Below are 25,108 nucleotides of genomic sequence, written 5' to 3'. Positions count from 1 at the left end.
TGTTTGGACTCGGCCCCGCCCCCCTCCTGTTGCTACGACTGACGTTCAAATTAAACATTTTCTTTTGGTCATTTCTTGTCTATGCGTGACATTGAGAGTGTTTATTCTGATTTTAATGAAACCCTGTATGAAACTGGTTTAACATCAAAATGCATGAGTCCTATCTACTGTAACATCCATGCAACAGCCGAGACGTGTATTCTTAAATATGTTGCGCAGTAAACAGAGTTCTCTTCACACTGATTAAAGTGAACGTACTGCATCAGACATAAGCACACTGTACAGCTTGTCCCATTTTTTAGTACCTGCTGTGCCCACAGTGCTGTAAACATCCGAACTCAGCTCCTTCCCACTGTCAAACACAGAGTCGAAGGTGATGCTGGGAACTTTGGGAGAAGTCAGACCGTTGTCCTTGTCGGTGCTCTTCAACTTCCTCCTTATCTTCACCTGCCAAAGAAACACAAACACCTTAGCACAGCAAAGCGTTTCTCCGCGGAGGGACATGGGCATTTGTTTGACATTTGAGAGACACAACAGCCGCCGTTTCCATCGCTGTTTTGTGCAACAACAAAAAAAAAGAAGCTTTTTCTGGTTAGAAAATCGACAAAAACACAACTGTGAATAGTGTGATGTTATGTGAACAAAGCTGGGTTTTTTCCTTTTGCGATATCATTCCAATTATTCGAGACGATGGATTTCCAGCGGCCTGCCTCTCGGTTGCACTGGCTACCTGAGGGATGATCCGATGTTTCCGTTTCAGTATTATTAAAAATATTGCTTTGAGGATTAGTCTGAAAAACCACCTCATGCAAACGTATACCTTTTGTTTTTTATTGTTACAGAAACAGTAAGTTTTGCATATATATATATATATTTTTAAACACTAATCTACATTTACATTTCCATATACTCATTTTGCATCTTTAAGGTGAGTCCCTGCATATTTTGGAGGGAACACTTTTGACATGTTAACAACATTTTAAAATGTATGCATCAGAGCAGGCTTCATCTCGTACCCAAGGAACAGTCATATTGAATAATCAATATCAATATTAAACTGCTGCTGGCTGTTATTTCTTCCCTGTTCTGCCTTAATGTCTTAAGATTTTTTTATTTTTCCCCAACACACTTTTCATACCAACACTGACAACTATCACAGACAACACAAACTACAGCCTTCAAAAATACCATAAGGTTGAGTCAACACCTCTCCAAAACAGTTTTCACAACAAAAAAGACCAAACAAACAAACAGACATTACAACCTTCATGACAGCAGGATTTACACTATTGCAGGGCTCTTGCTTCAGACTGCATTCGTTTTGCCTTGGTGCGCTTAATAACCTGCAAACTCAGTGTGAGACGCAGCTACGGTAAAATCTATAGGATGATTACTAACCGATTTCTTGGGCTTGGGGGAAGTCAAAGACGAGGCGGGAATGTTGGATCGCTTCTTCAAAAACATCTTGAATGTGGCCGAATCAAAGTTCTCCACTGCAAAACATCTCCATGAAGTCTGGAGGGGCATAAAAATAGCAAGAAATTGGTCGGACAGGATGCAAAAAAGAAAGTAAGGGGCTACATGAAAGGATGGTCTCAGTAATGAGACTGGGGTTCTGAGACAATCCGGCACCCCCGCTGTACTGTGGTTTTGTTTTCGCATTTTTTTGGCCAAATACCTGAATGAGGCAGGCAGCTGCAGGGATCTGCCTGTTGAAGTGTTTCTGTCTTTGCTTCTGCTGCACCTTCAGGGCGAAGCCCGAGCCTAAGATTCCCTGTGAACAACAGCACAGCAGAGATATTGCTCATTAATTCATTTCGATCAGCACACACACACACTTACAGGCAGCAGCGTGATCCACAAGACAGAAATACACACACAGTTAATTCAGAATTAAAGAATAATGTGCCGGTTAATGCTGAAACATTTAAGTCTATTAGTCAGTTTGTTCATTCACAGAAATCAATAGTTTAAAATGTTAATCACACAAGTCTTCACTCAACTAAATATATATTCGTCGGTTACGGTTTCTGAAATGTGAGGGCTGCAAATTGAAAAACTATTTTAGATATTTTATACACGACACTGTGAATATTGAACCAAAGAATGAAGCAATAACTAATGATGGAGACTGTATTTCTCAACTTTGAGAGATATTTAGTGCAGGACCCGAGATGTTGCACAGGGCCGGCCCTCGCTATACAGGAAACATTAGAGAAGGATCAATAATTTGAACACAGCATGCAGCAACACTGTGAACAGATCTAGGAAACCTCAGCCTGAAATATGCCGCGGATCAGCAGTTTCTCTTTCCACTTACTGCGGGCAGGGCGAAGAAGGAAATGGCGAAGACTGAGAAACAGGACGCAATGGTCTTTCCAATCCAGGTCTGTGGCACTTTGTCTCCGTAGCCGATGGTCGTCACGGTAACCTTGGAAAAAAACACGGGAATGAACATGAGGAGCTTCAATCTGGTAGTTTCATCCTGTAAAAACTAACATACATGTTCGGCACCTTAGCCTAGTGTGTTAGCAGGCTAACTTTTGCTAATCAGGCTACCACTTAACACAAAGTAGAACTGAGGCTGATGGGAATGCCCTTTGATTTTTAGATAGATAGATAGATAGATAGATAGATAGATAGACAGATAGATAGATAGATAGATAGATAGATAGATAGACAGATCTACAATCTAAAATTGGGAAGAAAATCAGATTATGATTGAAAAAAACAGTGGAAGGATTAAAGAAGTAAAAGCACTACTAACACAGCTTTATGAAAATCTTTTTTCAAATGTGTGTTTTACTGGTCAGCACACTTCACTTGGACTTGACCTATAAGACCGAACAACAGCTGTGGCTGGTTTACGACCAATCTGCTTTGAGTCTTTACTGAAGTGCACGAGGCCTCTGTGTTTTCGCTGACCCTGCAACTACAACTCTGACCTTTTTCACTGCTCCGACTCTCATTTACATCTTTACGCACTTAGAGTTCCCAATGCAGACTGTAAGTGTGTGAGCGGACTCAAACCTGATAAAACTCCTGTGTGTAAATACTGTAAATGAAGTTGCTCGAACTCTGCTGTGTGTGTGTGTGTGTGTGTGTGTGTGTGTGTGTGTGTGTGTGTGTGTGTGTGTGTTTTTAATATCAGAATCCCTGAAGTTTCCAAGAAGCAGAGTGGGTTGTGACTTACTGTCTGAAAATAAATTTTCCTCCTGTATTTTCCACACTACTTGTTTTGCTGCTTGTATTAACGGCCCACAAGATGGGCCCAAGGGGTTTGACACAACTCCTACTGTAACAACAGTAGTACAGATAAAACACGGTCTATATTTGACCTTTCACTTGCCAAAATACTGTTTACAACAAGTCAGTGTTTTCTGGAAAAATCCCACTTTTGGCATCAGAATCAATTCTTATCATTGACAATTATTTCAAGTAATAATAATTTGTCTTAAATGATTTATACGAATTTAATAAATAATTGAAATAAGTCATATTTATGTAAATACTAAAGTTGACTTAATTAACTATTAATTAACGGAATAGTTTGACATTTTGTCAAATATGCTTTTTTGCTGAGGGTTAACTGAGACCATTCATACTACTCTCACATCTGTCCATTAATTATGAAGGTACAACCAGCAGGTGATTAGCTTAGCTTAGCTTAGCATAAAGACTGAAAGCAGGGGGAAACAACGTGTTTTGTACAGTTTAAACAAACAAGACTCGACATGTGTATAATTGAGCATTAGAGGTGCTGGAGGTAGATATTTTTTTTTACCTTTGGACAAAGCCAGGCCAGCTGTATCCGCCTGGTTCCAGTCTTTATGCTAAGCTAAGCTAACGGTCTCATGTTTGCAGCTTGATATTTACCATACAGACATGAGAGTGCAATCAATCTTCTCATCTCAAGTGTACTTCCCAAAATGTCAAACAATGGCATTAACAATAGTGACTGGACCAGGTCTGACACACACACACACACACACACACACACACACACACACACACACTTACCACTCCCCACCACAGAGCATCAGCGTAGTTTCCAAACTCGACGGAGCCGCTGCTGTCGACCGCATCTTTCTCTGCCAGGTAGACAAAGTATGAGGAGAAGATCAGGCTCAGGAAGCCGATGTATAAGGTGGTGATCAGCTCCTGAAATGCACACCAACAAATGAATGACACATTTCAAACTTGATAAACAGTGACAGGGTCATTTCAAAGAGCGCAATAACGTGAGATGATAAGATGTGTGTGTGGCTGTGTCCCGCCTGGTGTGGCTGTGTTTGCTAATAACATGACATATGGACGTGAATATTCATGTACATGTGCTGTGGATATGATGATTAAAATCTTTTTTTGGAGTATTCTGCTGTCGCCGCTGTCCCTTGTGTCATTCAACTAAAGCTCAGTCACTTTAAGCTCAGTGGCTACTCATCACTTTGGTGGAAAGATGTTGTACTTTAAGGATACGGCTGGCATCTTCCTACTTTCATTATACTTTTGCTTTCATCAAAAAATATTGTGAAAAGACCAAAAGGAACAATTCATCAGTCAATTCTTTTTTTCTGTCCGACTTCCTCACCCTGTCTGTGGCTCTCCACTCTCACGCTCATTTGATCCTACTGAACACATAAATCTTTCAAACGCATCGCAAATATAAAGTTTCATTTATTTAAAAAGGCTCAGAAATGTCTTAAAACAGCTGGGCATCGCCGGCGCAGTCAGAGACGTTACGATTGTAGTTGCTGACTGCCTTTATAATTGGCGTCTATTACACAAACTCTATGCACGCTTCATTCAGCCGTGGGCCTGGTTTCTTGAATTGTGTTTGTTCAAAACAAATATGCAAATCAGAACATGTTTCATGTCTGAAATGAACAACATCAGAGCTCACATCCTGTCTGCAAAGCTGCATTCTTAATCATACAACCCGTCACTTTGAGGCTAATTTCTAATAACTATTCTTTTAGGCTAAATTCAACTGGGGAAATATATTTTGATGACGAAAACGTCAAGTGTCATTGATGGCTAAAACTGAACAAGAAAGACGAGACTTAAATGTCCAGATATTTAGTCGATTAACTTCGACTAAAAATAACGAGGATGAAATTGACTTTTGATCTCAGGACTAAGACTAAATCTAAAATCAGCTTAGAAAATAACTACTTCATTATTTATGTACATATTCCTTCTCTTAGAACTGATGAGAAAGTGTAACAAAAAATATCTCTACTATTATATGCTTTATGCAGCTACAAAGGAACCGTAGGTGCAACTGAGTTTAAACTGAAAATATGTCCATTATAATCACTAATCACTCCAGAGCTTTTGACTGAATTCAGACGGGCATTAAATCATTATAAATTAGCTTGAATCCCAGACAGTGGGCCTCTCCCAGTGTATTCAAAATAACTATGAAGCATGTTATTGCAGATTCAATAAGGAGCTGTCTGATTTTCTCAGGAGGTCTAATTGGGCTTAGCTCTTATCCTGTCTGACTGTAATTGGACTACTGATTTGTGAAGAGCTCTTTAAGTGAATGTTCTCTTTGCACTCACCTACTACGTGATTTAAGCCGTGTTTAACCACTCAGTCTGCAGGAGCACACAAATTGGAATGAATTCCTGAAGAGCAAAACTCTCTTATTTGTGTCTCGGCCCAAAACTATCAGAGCGCCTCGGAGGAGCAGCAGCAGATTATTGCAACTACGATGTGGGAAATAGATGTATCTACCTCCCCTGAAATAACACAAGCCTCTCCTTACATTACCCTACACAAATAGTGCCTGCGGTCCATCGGCACTCAACAACTGTGGCTGTATGTCTTCATGTGACTCCACAAAATTGTATTAAAAGTTTGGGAAACAATTAAGGGCTTCAAACCTTTGGCGGTGAATGTGACAGCCTCTAACTAATTCAACCAACATCACCGCTTGCATCCTATCGGTGCACGATTCTCGGAAATAGCAGCTTTTTTATGCCTTCGGGTGCATCGTCCTTGACTCAGGACCAAAGGTTTAGTTGATGTGTTGCTGCTGCTGTGACCTGGCAAACACGTTCAGGAGACGCGCCTCCCATCTGCCAGCGAGGAGCAACTGTGCAAATTGTGTTTACAAGCCACAAGCACGAGAACGCTACTCAGTGTGTATTTAAATGCTGTAACAGCACAAAGGCTGGATACTGATTAGAGTCGGTGAAACTCCACTGACTTTAACATCTCCAGCTGTTGACACAGAAGGGCTGCAACTTCTTGTGTCTGTGTGAGAGAACGGCTGAACAAAATATTCAGGTCGTGTGTTGACTTAAATGCAACAGTCAGATAATCACAGAGGAACAAACATTGGAGGCACAATGCACCCGGGTCTCGCTGGTTGGTGGCAATTCGACTGTAAACTGTACTGACTGTCCTATGAGTGCACACTGTACTTCCCCTTAGGGCTGCTGGGACTGTATGGAGCCTTAACAGAGCGTATACTCTGGAGCCAAAGAGGTTGCAATGCGAAAATGGGATAGAGAACAACATGAACATGTGGTGTGCTGTATTAACGCCTGTCCCAAACCGGCTATTTCACTATTTAAACCCTTAAATAGTCTACACCAGTGTTGTTGTACTATGTGGGAAACACAGGTGTCAAGTGGATAATGGAGGAAACACATACATTTAATTTCCATCTTGCTACTTTGTGATATATTATTTTGGTCATGAACAAAGCCTAAAAGATTAAAGGTGAATTATGTGAATTTTTCTGAACTCTCTCTAACCTTTGCTTGTTTCCTCTGAAATATTAGATACGTTCGTCTCTTTATGTCACAAAAAATATTTCAAATGAAGCAATCTGAGCAGGAAAACACACTCTGTTGCTTTGTTTCAGAGGGTCACAAGCTAAAAAGGTTGAGAACCATGGGGCCAAACCTTTGCTACGCTTTCTCTGCGCTGCCTCCTCATGGTGACTTCATTACCACAAGACGTAGAGTTAAATTACTCTAAAATTAAAAGTAAACAAGACATCGTCCCCTAGCTTAATGTATTTAACATGTCTTACGCCCATATGCACATTTCACTCAATAAATGAAGAATGCATCATCTATTTTATTGCGCATGGTGAATGCTCGAGGCATGTTATGCTTTTACAAGGAAACAGCAATCATCATCTATCAGTATCGATGGTGACAGATGTTTTGTGGTTACGGACATAAAACGGTAAGTGCATCCCAAAAATCCCAAAGTGCCTCCTACAGCCACAAATAGTATACGCTGCATTCATGGAGCGGCTGTAGAACGGGAAGAGCAGGAAAAACATCCCATTCAGAGGTGGTTAGTGCTGGTGCTAAACAGGGAGTCGCACCAGATAAACACCCTGAATTAGCTACTTGTGTTGTGTTACGGATTTAGTTAATTACCAGGTGAAACCAGAAACAGTGTGTGGCTCCTATAAAATCAGCGGAATGGATTATATTAGTGTTAATGTTGGATTTTATGTCTGTGTCAGAAATTCCTGATTTCTCCTTCTTATCTCTGATGGAGCTTTTCCCCCTGGGAGATCGTCTCCACGATACGACGTCACCCACAGGTTTCTGAAGGGCGGTTTTGCAGCTCAGAGTGAACTGCTCCGCCGTCCTGGCAGTGCCTGACTCCGCCCCTAACTCCTGGCTAATGCTAAAGTGGACAAAGAGGTGGGGCATGTGTGGAGCTGAGGCTTTAGTGAATGCTGGCATGTGGCAAGAACACGCTCACCCACCCGTCACTCAAAACAGCCACGCCCTCAATTATTCATAACTTTAAGCCTTAATAAAATTCAAATAGGTGAGTTATATAAACAGGTGTCATGAAGGAGGAAATTAGCTCTAGAGACCAAAACTGTTTTTTGTACCAGGCTGTGAACATGTGACATTTTAACATGGGAGTCTATGGGGATTGACTCACTGTTGGAGCCAGACTCTAGTGGCCATTTGAAGAACTGCAGTTTTAGGCTTCATTTTCCGGCCGCTCGTGTGAATGCAGCATTATTTCATGCAGAAAGACATCCCAGAGTGAATGGCTACTTAATTGGTGGATATCAGTTTGGGGAAAAGCCCCAGTACCTCCTCGCACCGACTCTCCCTTTCTGTACAGCTGACGTCAGTGACTGTTGATGACCAGCATCAGCCAGGAGTAATGTAGTCAAGCAGCCGAGGCCAATACAAGGAAGCACAGTGGGTGGTACAAGATGAGCAACATCCCTGACGCCCTGCTCACTTTCATCACTCTCTCTTTTTCCACAGACACTGCAGACAGCTACTGTGGCCAGTGGGAATAATCACAGCCACCTCTGTGTCTCAGCTGAATGAGACCCCCGGAGGAAGACAGCCCTCTCTAGCTGAGTCCATAACCCTAAAAACCTAACCTATTATACAGTAGCTCTTTTCTTCTAGCTCTCTGCTGACTATTCTTTTATCCGTATGATGTATTTCCATTTTAAGACTCTCCCTCTGTACTGCATAGTAATGAAAAATAATGGCCTGCGTGATGAGGAGAGGCTGAAAATCCCCTGAGAGAAAGCTTCCAGCTTGCTAATAATAATCAGAAGCCCAGATGGTTTTGGACCTGACATGTAATGTGTGTTTAAAGCTGTTTGTGTACCTGCCGATGGATGAAGACAACAGAGCCCAGTAGACGCCACGTTCCTCCCTGCCGGTCAACATGAAGCATACGCAGGATCTGCAGGAAGCGAATCCCTCTGGAAAATAACAAACATGTGCTTAGACTTGTATTCAGACCAAATGCATGTAGATGTGTATGAACACAAACACTATAAAGTAAAAAAGTATGTGGGCAACAAAACATGACAGCCATATGGGATTGCTTAAGATCTCATTCCAAAACCATTTACTGCTATAACTGTTTCCTCTCCTCTGGGAAAGCTTTCCCCGACACATTAGAGCCTGGCCGCTCACTTTGCTCCCATTCAGCCCTAAGAATGTAAGTGCGGTCGGCCACTGGTTATCGGACAGTGCAGCTGAGCTCACAGTTGGCCTGTTCATCCCAAAGTTGTTGGATGGGGTAGAGGTCAGGGCTGTGTGCAGGTCAGTCTGCTGTGTCTTCAATACCGAACTGTCAAAACCATTTGTTTATGGGCCGTGCTTTATTCAGGGGGGCAGGGGACCTTCACCGAACTGACGCCACAAATTTAGAGGCGCACTTTTATCTATAATAACTTCCTTCGCTTTAGAAGTAGATATCAGGAATTTCTGATTAAAAGATTACATCCATGGCAAAAAACTGGAGTATCAAAATGGATAGCTGGTTAGCAACAGGAAGATTCGAAAGGAGAGAAAAGTCAAGAGACAGATGGTGAATCGACAAGTCATACAAAAAAGAAAAATTGAGCCTCCCCTCCTTTCAGTTCAATCCTGAATGTTTCATCATCATCATTGAAATAAAAAGTGCACTGAGAACCTATTATTTAGCCTCCGTATTGTTATGTGGATGGATGTGGGCTGCCAAGTTGAGATTTTCAATTAGGCCATGAGTTGGAGAAGGTTGGAAACCACTGCTCTAGTGTTACAATATCCCTTAATTGGAACACAACCATTGGAAAAACAGCCCAAGAAGAACACAAAGTGTCTTGGCATCAAGCAGCTGCACACCTGCAGAAACACTGTTGCTTACCTTACAGCAGAGGTGGCAAACACTTGGCCTTTGGAGCCAACCGACAGCACAATTATTGAGGCAACAACTACAATCAGATCTGTAGAGATGGAGAATAAGAGGCTGTAAGTATAAACGTACCATAAACATGCAGATGTTCAATGTACAGAGGTGAAGCAACAAGAGCAAGTGTTGTTTTCCATAGAGTGCAGATATTATAAAGTAGAGGGAAATTGCTCTATTAAGCAATTATCATTGGCTTTTCATAAATTAATTGGGGTGAGAGGGGTTACAAATAATATTAACACCAATATTCATTGCTCCATATTTAAAAAACACCTGAAGGTTCTAATTTTAGGAATAAAAACCAACCTGAAGGTAGAGAAAATATTGCAGTGACAGTTTTAATTTCATGCTGAATTTGTCTGAGATACCTCGTTTTGGGATGAGGCCCAGGATATATGATAGATATTGTTTAAATAGTGTGTGTGGGTGAGCAGTGATAGGTCTCTTTGTGTGCATGTGTATGGGTATGTGTGTGTGTATAGGGGTTGTGCTCCCACCTATAATAGATATTGGCTTCCTGGCAAAGCGCAGTCGGCCCCAGATGCCAACATATTTACTGCGGCAGCCTGCTGACCAGAGGCGGACGAAATATTCCACACCGAAGAACACAACAAGGACGATCTCCTGTCAGAGAAATGTGGAACAAACAGAACAGACGAATGAAGGAGAACGACAGGTGGTGAAAGAAAGAAAAAAAAACAAACATCAGATGTTGTTGCAGGTTATTCAGTGCAACAACACCTGAACAGCTGCTCAGACTTCAGCAAAGTGCACATGAAAAACAGATATGGTTGAATTATAGATGCAACTGTTGCACAGCTGTTCCGCAGCTTCTCACACAAGCCTGATCATGTCACCACAACTTATTAAGGGTTATTGATTCTCCTTCCACAGATACACCATTTGTCACTGTTTCATTTGTGCCACAACATTGACTAATTCCTTAATTCACCTGCTAAATGTTCACGGACCTGATAGATGAAAAAAGTGACTATGTATCCTGACAACTGTTGGTAACATTTATTTGGTATTTCATTCATTTTGAAGGGCAACTTCACTGATTTTACACTTGTGGCTCTGATAAATTGATAAATTGCCTGCAGACATTCAACCCCCTGAGTCTGAAGTAACTGTGACCTTTTTTTCTGTTTTAAACTAGACACGTGATCTTTCCTTAACCTTACCCCAGTGTGCGAGTGCTTAACATAACCATGAAAAGTGTAATAATCAGACGTGGACGAAGCACACAACTCCATTACTTGAGTCCAAGTATAGATACCCCTGGTCAAATATGCTTTTAAAAATACTTCAATATTTAAAAGTACATTTTTTATGTCAATGCATTGTTGTATTGTATATACATTTACAGAACCTCATGACTCTGAAACAACCTACTGAAGCACTGACTGACTGCAAAACCTGTAGAATAAAAAGAATTTCAGAATATGATACAAAGCCTGTAGAAATGGATATATATATATATAAAAACACATCGAATCAACAAAGAAGTGCAGCCAGCTATTATAGCTGTCTTTTAATTAAACAAACGTTACCTCAACTTGCTTTCTCAGGTTGCAGATTTTTGTAGGCAGTGATGAAGTTTGGTTGCGGTAAACACAGCAAACATTTAAAACGAAAGGAATCTCTCTTTAAGTCTAAAATTTCAAACATGGACACGAAGAAGAATCTTCTGACTCATCTCAATCTAAAGTCGCCATTGTTAGGGCACTGACAGGTTCAAACATGACTGACAGTGTAGGAGTCAGCTGTGATTGTTTTTCTCCTGTGAGGAACACAGTGTGTGGTCTATCACATTTTCAAAATAAAATAAAGTTAATTCCTCTGACTAAAAGCCCTGCGTCAAAGAAACAGTACTTCATAGTATTGGAGTCAAAAGTACAATATTTCTCTTTAGAGCGTCATTACCCGGCGACCGTTTGAGCTAGAGACGTGCCGTTTTTTTCTCCTTAAACTACAGAATCGGCGCTGTCTAACAAGCTCATCGATCTATTCACTAACATTAAAAGTTAGGAAATATATGGAGTAGTTTTACCGTTTTTCTGGTACATTGCCGCTTTTCTCTCTCTGCGTTTTTATAGCTCGATTCTCATCCGCACTCTTTGCCACTGACGTCTAAAGTCACGTCACTCAATTCGACATTCCCATTCGCTCCAGCGGGTGATGTCACAGCCAATCAGAATGTCTGATTTAGAGGCTTAGCTGTCAGTTACCACCACAGACATAGAGGATCTTTGTTATCACCTTATGAAGCCCCGCCTACTTGTCCCGCTTCCGGTTCGAACGCGTTTATTTGACCACTTCAGGCTTTTTTTTCCCGCCAAAAAAGCCGAGTGAAAGAGGAAGTTTAATCAGGGCTAAATATCCAGGCTAATTAGCAGTAAACGGCAAGTAAACTTTGTTTTTAGTTACGTGGTATAAGTATTAGTTGTAGTCGTGGTAGTTTGTGTTAAATTAGCCGACATGGATAATGTGGTCACTTCATGGGAGCACACTTCTTCGGCGCTGCATCAGTCTGCTGGTGTAAATGTATTGCACTGCCGGAGTTGAGGGCGATTTTGAAAACATTCTTGCTGTATAAACATCCGTCGTTTCCTCCAATTACTGTGACACTCTCTAACGGAGCAAATAATGCTCGTCATTTTCGGAAAAATAGCTAGCAAACAGGTCCAACCAACTCATTCAACAGCGTCCGACTACCAAACTTCCGGTGTCAAGCGGAAGATGAAACGCAATCGGAAGTGCTCCGCTGACACACAGGTTACCATGGATTGTATCTGAATATGTGCTACTTGGTGAAACTTTTAAAAATGACAATCCTATATTTCACACAGCCTCACCCCCTATTCAAATATGAGGACATCGGAGGTTATTCATTAACACAAATTAAGTCTCTTCTGATTGAAAAATGCTGTCAACATTTTACTGACAGTTTATGTTCAGTATCAACATACTTGCAACTTGCCAAATATGTAAATTGACAAAATTTCCTCATGGTGTTGATAGAAAATTTAATCCAGTTGCAATTACATTTTGTACAAAGTATACTTGCTGTTGTAGTTTAATTGTATATAATCATAATCTTTAGGAGACAGGGTTGGTACCACTAAAGATCTCCACTCAACACGTCTTGTTTGTTTAACCAGATTGTAAAACAGACAGCTTCTGGTTTTATGAGAGCCAGGCTAGCTGTTTCCCCCTGTCTACAGTCTTTGTGCTAAGCTAACAGCTTCATATTTACCGTACCACATCTGGATTACTTCCTGATTTCTTTCTTGTTCTTATTCTCCCCCCTAATTATGTTAAATTCATGTGGCATTAAGTGAAACAAGCCACAACAGCATGTGTCCAATGCTAAACACGGAGCTCATACAATTACAGCTTCTCAATTAAAGTGTCTTTATTTCAATTCCATGCAAGTTTCCTCCACTGCTCCTTGAGGACAAATGGATTTTTTTTTAAAAATCAATTACAGCTTACAATTACACCAACATGTGGAAATGAATGAACTGGTGTGAATGAGCATGCAATTACCTCCTCATGTCTCTTAATAATTGACAAGCGTTTGCAAATGAAGGTGTCTGAAGGCAAATGACTAACCTTTCTTAGATTTTTAATGGTGACATGATCCTTCTGCAGTGAATGATGAGAGCAACAAACGAGAGGATTCAGGCTGAAGATTGTACAGCAGGAGACGTTTTTCAGCTGGGAATTATTGGAGGTGTTTTTCTTCATTAGAGCCAAAGATTAAAACATCAGTGAATATAAAATAGCGCATCTTAGAAAACGAAATTTGGATTAATAATATGTTAAATTGTGCTCTTTGGAAGCTAATATGTAAAATATTGTTAATTTATGCACTAAGGATTTCTGCTTCAAGGTTGAAAGGCGGCAAATGGTCTATTGGAAAAAGCAACACATTAACAAACAAGAAGGGAGCAAAGACAGGCGCAGAGGAGAATTCAAACAGCTGCTTTTAGTTGAGCTTTACTGTCTATTCTCACCCCGGCAACAGCAGTCGACTCTATTGTCCACTCACCTGCTTGTTCTGGAGCTTTTGACTGTATAAAATGATCTTCAAGAAATGTATATTTCTCAGTTGTCATCAGTCAATAGTTGTTGGCTTAAAAGATGGACAGTTCGTTCTTGACCTTGGAGGCAGAGGAATGTGATACATATTTTTAAAAGCAAATTGAACTTTGAGTTCATATTGTTCTGTGAAGTGCCGCGATCAAGAGTGATCTGTCAAGGTGAATGTTTAATCCCAGTGTGGAAGAGAAATCCCCAAAGTGTTGAGAATAATGAAATGTTTGAATAACTACAACATGGTTCCATGTGCAGGTGAGGATCAGGTGATAGAGGTCTCGATGAGTCCATTTGGTTGTGAGAAAATGAGACTGGGTCCTTAACATACTCAGTCTAATTGGGCCAGGTAGGTCCTTATTAACGTCCTTTGGTCTGTGGCTAATACCTGCGGATCTGATCAGAACCAGTATCAGCTCTGAGCATGTTGTACATCATAATCACTCCATTGGAGAATCTTATTTAAAAGATTTCTCTTGCAATGACTTGACTTGTATATATTCAGTTGAGAATATTGTTATCTTCTGTCCATCTACTGCCCAGTTATCAACAGAATGTTTTATTGATAGTGCAGGAGGTCAAAATAAGGCTTTCAGTTATTTCTATAAACGAGTCTTTGAAGCATGAAAACAGTTTCTGTCTGTGACTGTGTATTTGCTCACTGCTCTTTTCTGCTGTGGCTGCTTGTTACCTGGTAGCAGATCCTGCTGCTGCTGCTAGCTATTCTCTCTATTTTTAAGGATGGGCACTGCAGATTAACATAAGCTTTTATACTTGTTCCTATACACATCAACATTAGAAATAGAATAAAATACAAGTCTGTCCACATTTTGCATTGAGTCTGGTTACACTTTGGCCTATTTGGATTTTTTTCAAAAAGCCACTTATGAACTTCAGGGACTGGAGGGTTTTCCACGGGTTCATAGTGTCATGTAATAATTTGCAGCTATGTTTTAAACATCTGGTTAGAAATTATAAATGAATTACAAAACATTGTGGGTCATAAGTTAAATTATGGGATAAATATCATCCAGCTATCTGTATCTAACCCCTTTCTCTTCCTTAACTCCCAGTCTTCCCACCTCCCATCCCTCCTCCTCTGCTTCCTCTCTTCCTTCTCTCTCATTGTGGGAACCACAAGGACGGCAATAAAACTTGGATACCTCATCTCGTCATTGCCCCCCTCCCCACTGAGTTTCACTCCCTAAACCCATCATCGATCCCCATTTGACCCTTTCTTCATCTCCTCGTACTCAACCCTCATTTCATCCCACCCTCCAGGCTCGAAACCCTGTCATCCCTCCGTCTTCAACCCTTGTTCATCCTCCCTTTCTCAATAATGTGATTTGCATTGGTGAGTGGCTCAATGGTCTTTTTTGGTGAAATATCAAAATACAAAAAGTCATGTTTCCGGGACTTCTTTGCAGAATGAGATAAAATGCTCTAGTGCTTTCAATAGTTCACAGTCAATTTGACCCGAGAGGCAAACAAATACTTTTGAGAATGTGAATCCTTTGGGCGAGCTGCCAAGCATCTGGCTGAACACACTACTACAAACACTGTCAGCCGGTGCTGCAGCTCCACGCAGGGAGCACAGTGGTCTCTGTTAACCTTGAGTGTGCAGGAAGAAAGAAACAAGACAAAGGAGATAGTTCTGTGGTGGGGGAGGTGAGAGAGTGAAAGAGTGGCAGGGTCAAATCTCTAAACTAGAAAGCACAAAGTACAAAACAGTCCCCTTGGGATGAGGATGGGAAGGATGAATGTTTGAGATTTTGGTAGGTTTATAGCATGGCAATTATTAATTATTCATTATCTGTGTAGAAGAGAAGAATAAGACGATTAAATATCTCCAGAGGGTGAACCTATGGCAGAAAAACATTTTGCATTGAAATATACATTGCATGATATTGTTGTATTAGTTTTTGGTGACAAAATCCATTCTTTTCTTTTTAAATGCAGATCACAGGAGCGTCAGCAGCGGCCTGCATCTCATATGAACCCAAGAATAAACTAGATAGGATTTGAGATTCTGATGTGGCAGCTCACGAAACGCCGTGACCCTTTCATCCCATTATCCTCACGCCAAGGTGAACTTGTCACATGTGGCACGCTCCAGTCCTCCTCGAAGAAAATCCTCAAGTCCTTTTTATCCTTTCTTGGGGGGGGGGGGTTTCTTTTGTCTGAGCTTGAGTGACTCGCCCATCGCCCAGACAGTTCCTGTGCTCAGCAGCTGGTGTCTCGGGGTTAAGTTTATCCCATTCACTATTGATTTTAGAGGAGCTGCCTTCGCCCTCTTAGGCCAGCGGGACACCCTGAAATTGTTTGCAGAAAAAAAGCCTATGTACTTCCAAACAAAGTGTCCTTAAATTGTTTTTTTTTTTGTTTTTTTTTGTGAGGCAGCAGTTAGGTCAATCAAAGCATGAAATTGCTTTTGAAACAAGAGAACTGAGGTTTGATATTAGTTGTTTTAGCCACGTCTTCGTCATGCCGTTTGATTGTTGCAGCAGCACCTTTAAAAACACACAGTCAACAAACTGTGATAGAAATTAATTACACATCTGTGATTATTTGCAGATGAATGATGTGACCTTCACGATGACTCAGTGTCTATTAACTGCATTGTTTTAATTGCAGTGTGATAATCATTTTTTAAATGATTTAAATGAGCTGTTTGACATGGAACGGGGAAAAAACCTCCTACTTAACTACTTACTATCAGAAATCAAGCCTGTTTGCAGATGCCAGCCGACAAAAACAGAAGAAAAAAACAGAAGCACATTGCAGACGGTGAAAGTCAAAGGAGAGATCAGATGAGGACGCAGCAGAGGGAGAAAAGGCTACAGGCTGCATCTTCAATGTAAACAGTGCTGCTGTGATAGGAAACTCTTGAGATTTAGATTCTTACAAAACTTAATCACCCTGCTTGTGTCTTTTAGAGCCATGTGGTTCATGGACCACTGATCAGGATCATTAAAGGTCCACTGTCGAGCTCTCTTGTAAACAAGGGCTTGTTTACATCCAATGGTTGTGGCCAAACACATCTGATGCATCCTTATGGCCTGACATTTCATAAAGCAGGATACATGGGATGTATCCTGCTTTATGAAATGTCTGTTAAGCTTCTGAAAGCTGCATTAGTTACATCAGCTTCTACTTCTTTTTCTTCTCCTTCTCTCTTCTTCTTCTTCTTCTGCTGCTGCTGCTGCATTGCCGCCCTTTATTGGGCATATCATCAAAAGTGCATTGAACTGCATGAAAGTGTTATCATCACTTTCATTCAGAAGATATGAGCAGATTTGGCCAGTACTGCACCACAACACGAGGCCGCCTGAGACTCAGGAACACAAGTGTAAGTATGTACACGACGGGTCTCGGAGCTGGCATTAAAGCAGTTCGTCTCTTTTCTTTAAGCTCTCCTTATCTGTTGCCAGAACCACTTTCAGATTACAGTCTTTCAGCCAGCCTTCAGCCTTAATGCTCTGGTCACACCTGCATTTCAAGCAGATGATCCAGATCCACTTTCAGAGGCAAAGTAAAATCACACTGGTGAGTATTAACTTGAGAATTCACATCAAAGACCAAACTGTCTTGGTAGTGCAGATGTTTTAGGGAACAGAGACCCGGAGAGTCCAAAAAGGAGAAAGCTATGATTTTATTATAATCCTACTCTGCTTCAGTATACGCTGCTCCACGGCAGTGATGCAGATGGAGATCTGTGCAGGCTGATGTCATTAGACGTTGATATTTGGTTGAATGTAGGTGGTGACGTCAGGTGACTTAAGTGTCGTTATGAATCCTGACGGCAGCTGACGGTGACGTTGTAACTCCGTGTATTCTGGAATCAGTCAGTCGTCCTTGCAACTGGTCCAGAACGCTGCAGCTCGGCTTCTGAGGGATCCCTTTACCCCTCCCCTGGCCTTTCTCCATTGGCTCCCGATTCGTTTTAGAATAGATTTGAAGGTTCTACTGTTTGTTTCACGGACCTTTTAACCCCCTCTGGGCCCCTCAGATCGTCAGACACAGGCCTCCTGACCGTTCCTCGCACTAACCCTTGAATGCAGAGCTTTCTCGTTCACGGCCCCCCCCGACTGGAACAGCCCATGTCAATCAGACCTGCCCCCTCCACTGACTCTTTCAAGTCTCGGCTCCAAACATATTTGTCCTCATTTGCATTTGAGCCATGATGCCTCCCTCATTTTGTCTGCTTGCTTGTTTTTGTCATGTTGTTTTGTTGTCTGTGCTGATTGTATTGTTCTTGATGTTGTACAGCACTTCGGTCAGCTGTTTGCTAAATGTTCTCTATAAATAAATTACATTTGATTTGATTTAATATTTGTTGGTTTTAAGTTGTGGAGGTAAGTAACCATTACATATATTTATATCTACTCTTTTAGCAGATGCTTTTATCCAAAGCGACTTACAAGTGAGCGACGATGCTAAAGCTTCAGTGCAGTAGGAGAACTTGTCGTAAGTACTGAGTACTACATTTATTCATTAAGTGCAAGTTAAGAAGTGCAGTGAAAGTTTATAGTAAGTGGCATGTCAGGGTGTTAGAGGTGCTAGGAGAGGAGGGGCTCTCTGAAGAGATCAGTCTTCAAGAGATTCTTGAAGGTAGAGAGGGACATCCCTCCTCTGATAGTGTTCGTAGCTTGATCCAGCGAGATGAGAAGTCTGGACTCAGATTACTAAAATCTCTCTTCCAAATGTCTCATGCCAAACGCCGACATAAAACACATACATTCTACCTGTGAGCAAAAACCCATCTTCTGCTGAACATCACAATGTCTGTCAGCCAACATTTGGTCCTGATGTCAAACCGATTTTCACTTCCAACCAAAATTCAACGCCTCTGTCTTTCTGACGGCGACGCAATCGAAACAAATATGCCTCTTGAGTGAAGTCGGTTCATCTATTGACCTGCTGGTGACTGAGCTACCCAATAATCTCCACCCATCCGACTCCAAACCCTGCTCTCAGCTCTGACTCAGGGTCAGCTATAACTTTTAAACTATAAACTTTTCTCTAAAGGTAACTCCACTCTCACAGTGAGACAAAGTAAGGGACAAAATAATGTTGTTATGATTAATCAAAGTATTTGGTTTAATCAAATTTAACACTCACCACCCAGAAGAGTGTTGTGTAAGCCAGGTCCTGGTACTGGTCGATGGTAGAGAGGACACTCAGGATCAGACAGGCCAGAACTATGAGAAACCTGTAGGAGAAAAAAAGAAAGAGGATCATTAATCTGGATTAAAATGTAATGAATGTTGTGTTTGTTTCATTTATTCTCATTTTGTCCTGTTGCATAATAATATCCAACTGACTTTGTTGTGTTATTGACAAACATAATGTTCCTGAAATCAGAGCTTCACACACTTTGTCATCAGTCAAGTCTCGCAAACCCTGATCTCCTCGCTGCACTTTTCAACCTTCCACCTCATATTTTATGTCGACACTTTACACTTTGATTTAAACAGAAATACATCAGTCAACTTTGGTGTCTGGTTGGAGTCTGAGTCTCTGAACAACTTTGGAAAAAAAAGAAAAAAAGTTTCAAGCCAGCATAACGTTACTTTATATTTTTGTCATGAAAAGTATCTGAGTGAATTTAAGCAAACATTCAAGGACAGCCCTCTGGAGGAAATACTGGGAACCTTTTGAACTCCACAATATGAATGCAAAGCGCATGATAAACTTGTCAAATAACAAGCTCGCAGGTTCGCACACACACACACACACACACACACACACACACACACAGACACACACACACACACACACACACAGTTTGAACAAACATTAAATTGCTCTTTAACATTCTCCTTATTTCCCCCTCAAGGTCACAAGTGTTTCCGCTGCAGCAACAATAAGACGTCTGTAACTCCTCGACCTACTTCAGAAAAATATATTTCATGTCTTTTGTGATCTGGGTTCAAGCTGCTGTGACACGATACCAAAAGCATAAGGAACACTCTCGTATGTGACCTTGAGTTTTTCACTTCAATTTCTTTTTTTTTAACCGAATGAACATATTGGAGGACAACAGGGATCTTTGTATGTCCAGGCTTTTGTTATCTGGAAAAAGAGCAGTTGGTACTTGCAACAAAGGCCTACATATCGTACACTGTCACAACAAATACATGTAGGTGATCATCTTTCACAGCTGTTCATAAAAGTCAGGAGGAGAGATCCTGTTTAATTTGAAGGTAGCGGAGGAAGATGGGAGAGCACAGCTGACTGCAGTGAGTCATTCTCAAACTGATAACCTCGTTCACATCTGCTTCCAAGCAAGAAACCGCCTCAGTTCCTGTTTTTATTTTTGTAGTAGCAGTATTGCCTCTGCCGCAAGAGTCGATGCTGGGGTTACTGTAGTTCTGACTGTTTGTCTGTCAGCAGGACGTTTTAGAAAATTAAGAATAGATTTATATGAAACCTGTTGCCGGGGCACGGACGGACAAGAGGCGAGAGATGTGGTGGTGAAGGGCACGACGTCTGAATGGATCCACGTGACACTGACAGGAAAGGTTGTTTCCTGTTTAGATACAGTATAACTCTGCTGCCAGTGTTTATTTCAAAACTTGGTACAGGGACAGAGGAGCAGTTCTGATGCTATTATATGTGATGTTGCATGAATCTGCCATATATTTTGCACATATATGTATATATATATATATATATATATATATTTGCACCTGCTCAACTCAAAGATGTAAAAATATAACTTTGTTTGCTTGTTCTTTATGCAAGGCAAAGATAAATGAGATATTAATCAAAATAACATGGACACAAGTGGCATAAAAACTGGCCAAAATGCATGAACGTGGCATGATTTTTAAAAAAATCTCTTTTGTTAATTTAAAGGAAATGAGGGAAAGGAGAGATGCAGCATGACAAGCAACCAGTATCCAGACTGAAATTGGGGATGCTCCAATTACACATTCACATCTTTAAACCTGAGGCCATTAGGATGTGGTAACAAGCCTGAGACTCTTCAGCCACGCCAGCAGCTCTGTGAGGCTGCGCTTAGCCACAGCGGTGTTGAGGTAAACGCTAACGTCAGCATGCGAAGATGCTCACGGCAGCAGCGCTAACATGCTGACGTGCTTGTTTACAGTGTACCGTGTTTTGGAAGCTAGCGTGTTAACATTTGCTAATTAGCACTAAACACAACGTACAGCTGAGGGTGGTGGGAATGTCTTCATTTGCAGGTTTAGTGTCAGAAAGCAAAGTTTGATCTGATGATGGTGCGAGATGGAAATTGAACTGAATCGCCAAACTTAATATGATGAGTCCTGGAAGCAAGAATTATAATAATATGAAGCAAATCTACAGATATGTAACTCAAAACCATCAGTTCCCCTCAGAGTGATGCTTTAGCAGAGGTCAAGGGAAAACTTAGTAATAGGATCCATACATGTTTGTAGAAAATATATTTGTGGATAATTGAGAACATTGACTTGTAGCACTTAATATAAATTCAGGGAATCATCAAACTGGATCATCAGGGGATCCAGTTATTGGGGCATAGGTGGAACCTGAGAATACTGCACAGTGTTGGTGGAAGTATTCACTCTCCTGTCATCTGCTTGATATTGTTTCAGTGTATTGTTGAGGAAACAGCCCTAATGGATCCCTGTCTTGTTCCTATATGAGCAGACTTGATGGAAACTTTGTGCAGAGGGAGTTATAGTTTCCAGTCTGTGTTTGCACCATGAAGGCCCCTTATCACCACATGCTACAGCCTGAGTTTATTGAACACTGGCCAGGAATCCAAATCCCCCACCCCCCACCCCACCGCTTTAAACTAACACACACACAGACACACGGACTTGAATGTGCACGGCACACGTCCACACAGATAAAAGACAGAGGAGAGACCAGCACGGGGAGATGGGCTGGTGTGTAAAGCAGCTAACAAAGCAGCTGGTCCTGTCTGAAAGAACACAACAAGCAGACAATACGACACGTCAGGACTGGGAAGTTTGGTACCTGTGCCTCCTGCAGAATGACATCAAAACGAATACAGCCGTGTGCAAACAGGCGCAAATTTTTCTGTTAAGAAGAGCGGGGTGGAAAAAAGGGAAATGCTTACGGGTTAGGACGCAGTGTAATTCATAAAATCTTAAGTTCAAATGTGACAGAGGCAGTTTAAAAGAGGATCAAATGAAATACAAACGAACAGCAAACTTTCCAAACCAAACACTCGGGTATGCTAATGGTTGTAATTTGTCAGTGAAGCTCTGCTTAAATTATTTCAGAGCTTTTGAAATGCCAGTAAACATACACACTCAGTATGCTGAGCGCACACTTCTGCCTCACTTTTAATCCATCTGAGACTCTCCGACTCGTCAGTCCCTCTCTGCTAACTGCACCTTTTGCATTTCACTTGCCTTACTTCCAGGCCTATAGATAATACGTGCTCTGTATCACTGTCTGGCACTCGTGGGCTTGGTGTAGCAACAGACAAAATAATAAATTGGCTCAGCTACATAGGCACCACTGAACTCTAAACAAAAGCTCAAAGCATTGCTCCTATCTATTATTGATGGACAGATTCACTTGCAGTCTGTTGTGCACTGAGTGTGGAGACAAAGCAGAGGACAGGATGAGAGTTAGTGGTGACGCTGCTGACCAAATATCCTGCTTTGGAACAACAGTCATACTTTATTATTTTCACTGTTGCAACGTGATGAAACACCAAATGTTCATCAACCAAAGGCAATGCAGCACTTCAACTAGTTTTGGACAATCAATAGAAGCCTTTGTAGTGACTACAGCCAAAGCTTTGGCTTGTATGGGGTTAATAGCTCAGAGATAAAAAAAAAGGGGTAAACAGTCAGTGACCTTGTCTATGTGTCTCCGTTAAGAATCTCAGCTCTTGTGTTTTGTAAAATAAACTAAAATAAAAGGACGTTTGAGTGAGTGAGTAAAGAGAACTGAAGACAGAGAGGATAAAAGCACCGATTTCTTTTAAGGAGCAAATACAAACACCTCAAGTCAGAAATGTTTCTAGAATTGAAAAGAATACTAATGCATGAACTCTTAGCCTGTTTGTTAAATCATTAAAAAATTGTCTCTCTCTATTTATTTCCTCCAGCTTGATGGTGTCTGACAGAATATCTGGTGTGAGAAACAGTTTTCTGATTTTCTCTTTACTCTCCGGGTCGACACGTCTGAAACCAGCCTACCAGACGGATCCGTGCATTTACTGTTAAACTCTCGATACAGCGTAGACAGAAACCAAGCAAGTGTTGTGCTAAGCCAGCAGAAAATAATAAATACAACATGGATAAATGTTCTTTCTGTCAATCCAGTGTGGGATATACTTTTATAATCGCACTAATCTAAATGTATGCGATGTTCCTTTTCATTGAGATTCCCTAGTGCTCTCTTTCTGCCTTTATAAAACAGTATACTTACAGTCCCTGCAAGCATAGTGTATCACCACACACACACACACTGACATACATATGCATGTGCAAATACGCACACACAAGGGTACCTCTGATAAGGCCTCGGGTCGCTCTGACGTACGAGTTCTGGGTCAGTGATAAGGCCGCGCTTGTTCTTAACTGCTTTTCTCCCACTTAAACACTTGCAAAACAAGCTACTGAACTGACCCCGAAAAACCCAGTGGATGTTTAGACATCCCAGTAACGTGCTCTTACAGCAAACACCTGGTGGTATTATTGGACACGCCATGAGACACGTTGCAAATTGACCCCCACCAAAAACTACTCACTCCAAATGCATGGCTTTACAGCACAGGAAATGTGTTGCGTAATTATGCCGTAGGTTTCTAAAGGTATGTCTTCTGAAGCCTGGATGTGAGTGTACAGCTTCCTGCCATGTGAGTCAGTAAAGCTATGGTGACGTCACGCTTTTCAGTCCTGCGAATACCGGCCCTGTCTCCCATTCACGTCAACCGAGGCCGACACAACAAACACACTGAAGAATGCACTGTCATACTGGGTGAAACCTCCTGGCTGCCTCCAGCAAGGAGCCTTGAGGTCTGAAGAGCAACCTTTGTCCAACAGCCATTATATAAACACTGTTGGAAAAGCAGAAGTCATGTTTTTAGCGTGTAACAATCACTGTGTTTTGCACAATTTTGCAAACTGCAGCATCACTTTCTCAGACTGTATGGAGTTTGTGATCATGTCTAATCAGTATTTATTACAGATGGAGGAACCGCTGACATCTTGTCCTTCTCGGGGGGGGGGGGCGCGGGGGGGATGCAGTTTCTTTCAATGGCAGGCTAATGCAACCATAACCAGAAATTTTAAAATCTGGGGCAAACAGGGCTGGCGTCTGTCTGGAGCTGAGTAGCAGCAAACAAACAAACATGAGGGCTCAGACTGTGATGGACTGAAAAACGCTTCATTCAAGGCCAAGCAGCCTCAGAACACACTTGATCACCATCACACACACCCAAAGAAGTGAAGTTTGCCACTAACGCTGTGGTTTATATAAAAAAAACAAAAAAAAACAGATTGATTTTGTATTTTAAGAAACACTTTGTGGTGTATATTGCCATTTGGTGAACTCTGAGGTTTCTTGGAAACAGCATGTAATCGCCATTACAGAAAGTTAAAGCATCTCATCTTACTTGTTTTCCCCTGATGTGCAGTCACATGATATAATATTAAAAAAAAAAAAAAAAGATTTTGTCCTGTACTGATAGCAGCCACTGGCTCTCCTATTAATATGTACTGTGCAGTTATTCTTGGTGATGTTCTAACGTGTTTAAGCTGCACTGTGTTGGCTCATGCTCCCTTTGAGTCAGTGAGACTCTAACCTGCCCCGACAGCCTGCCTGTCCCCCCCGACACTGCAGGGTCACAGGGTGGCAGCGCCGCGGAGGGCTGCTACCTCCTCCACAGCGCACGCGCACACACAGACAAACACACACACACACACACACACACACACACACACACACACAGTGCCAAGTTTAGCTGCCTGCTATCAGTGCCAGCAAAGTGGGGACAGACAGCACACATGGGGGTGAGCTGGAAGATCACATCCCACATTCCTCAACCTCTGAACAGTCCAGTCTGGATCTAGTCAGTTTCCTGGAAATGAGTTATACCAAGGAGAATAAAACTGAACTGTGAACTGTACTGTAACTGTTGGCATTACATCAGTGGTGAGTTGAGAGGTAACAACATTTCTTTTTTTTTCTCTTTTTTTTTTTTTTAAAGTACAGATTTTCAAGCTACCAAACAAAACTGTCACATCAGTTTTGGGTCATGAACCACAATCTGACATTTTCATTTAGCAGATTTAACCCCCCCCCCCCCCCC

The 25,108-nt window shown here is 41.5% G+C and overlaps 1 protein-coding gene across 1 annotated transcript in view; it reads right to left on the bottom strand.

Moving 5' to 3' along the window:
- kcnq1.1 (potassium voltage-gated channel, KQT-like subfamily, member 1.1) overlaps positions 1-25,108 on the bottom strand; it is a 34,564-nt gene that overhangs the window by 7,824 nt on the left and 1,632 nt on the right. Inside the window, exons 2-10 of the mRNA XM_023393141.2 lie at positions 18,925-19,015; positions 10,200-10,326; positions 9,658-9,736; positions 8,629-8,725; positions 4,021-4,161; positions 2,321-2,431; positions 1,679-1,774; positions 1,399-1,515; positions 306-447 (exon numbers count right to left, since the gene is read on the bottom strand). Coding sequence (XP_023248909.1) covers positions 306-447; positions 1,399-1,515; positions 1,679-1,774; positions 2,321-2,431; positions 4,021-4,161; positions 8,629-8,725; positions 9,658-9,736; positions 10,200-10,326; positions 18,925-19,015 — 1,001 coding nt within the window. The remainder of the gene's footprint in view (positions 1-305; positions 448-1,398; positions 1,516-1,678; positions 1,775-2,320; positions 2,432-4,020; positions 4,162-8,628; positions 8,726-9,657; positions 9,737-10,199; positions 10,327-18,924; positions 19,016-25,108) is intronic.

This window comes from Seriola lalandi, unplaced genomic scaffold, assembly GCF_002814215.2.
Source record: "Seriola lalandi dorsalis isolate HSWRI2012SDOR001 ecotype SW California unplaced genomic scaffold, Sedor1 jcf7180002054929, whole genome shotgun sequence".
In the NCBI taxonomy this organism is placed as follows: domain Eukaryota; kingdom Metazoa; phylum Chordata; class Actinopteri; order Carangiformes; family Carangidae; genus Seriola; species Seriola lalandi.
Note: the sequence above shows the minus strand (reverse complement) of the source record. Positions and strands in the feature narration are given on the sequence as shown.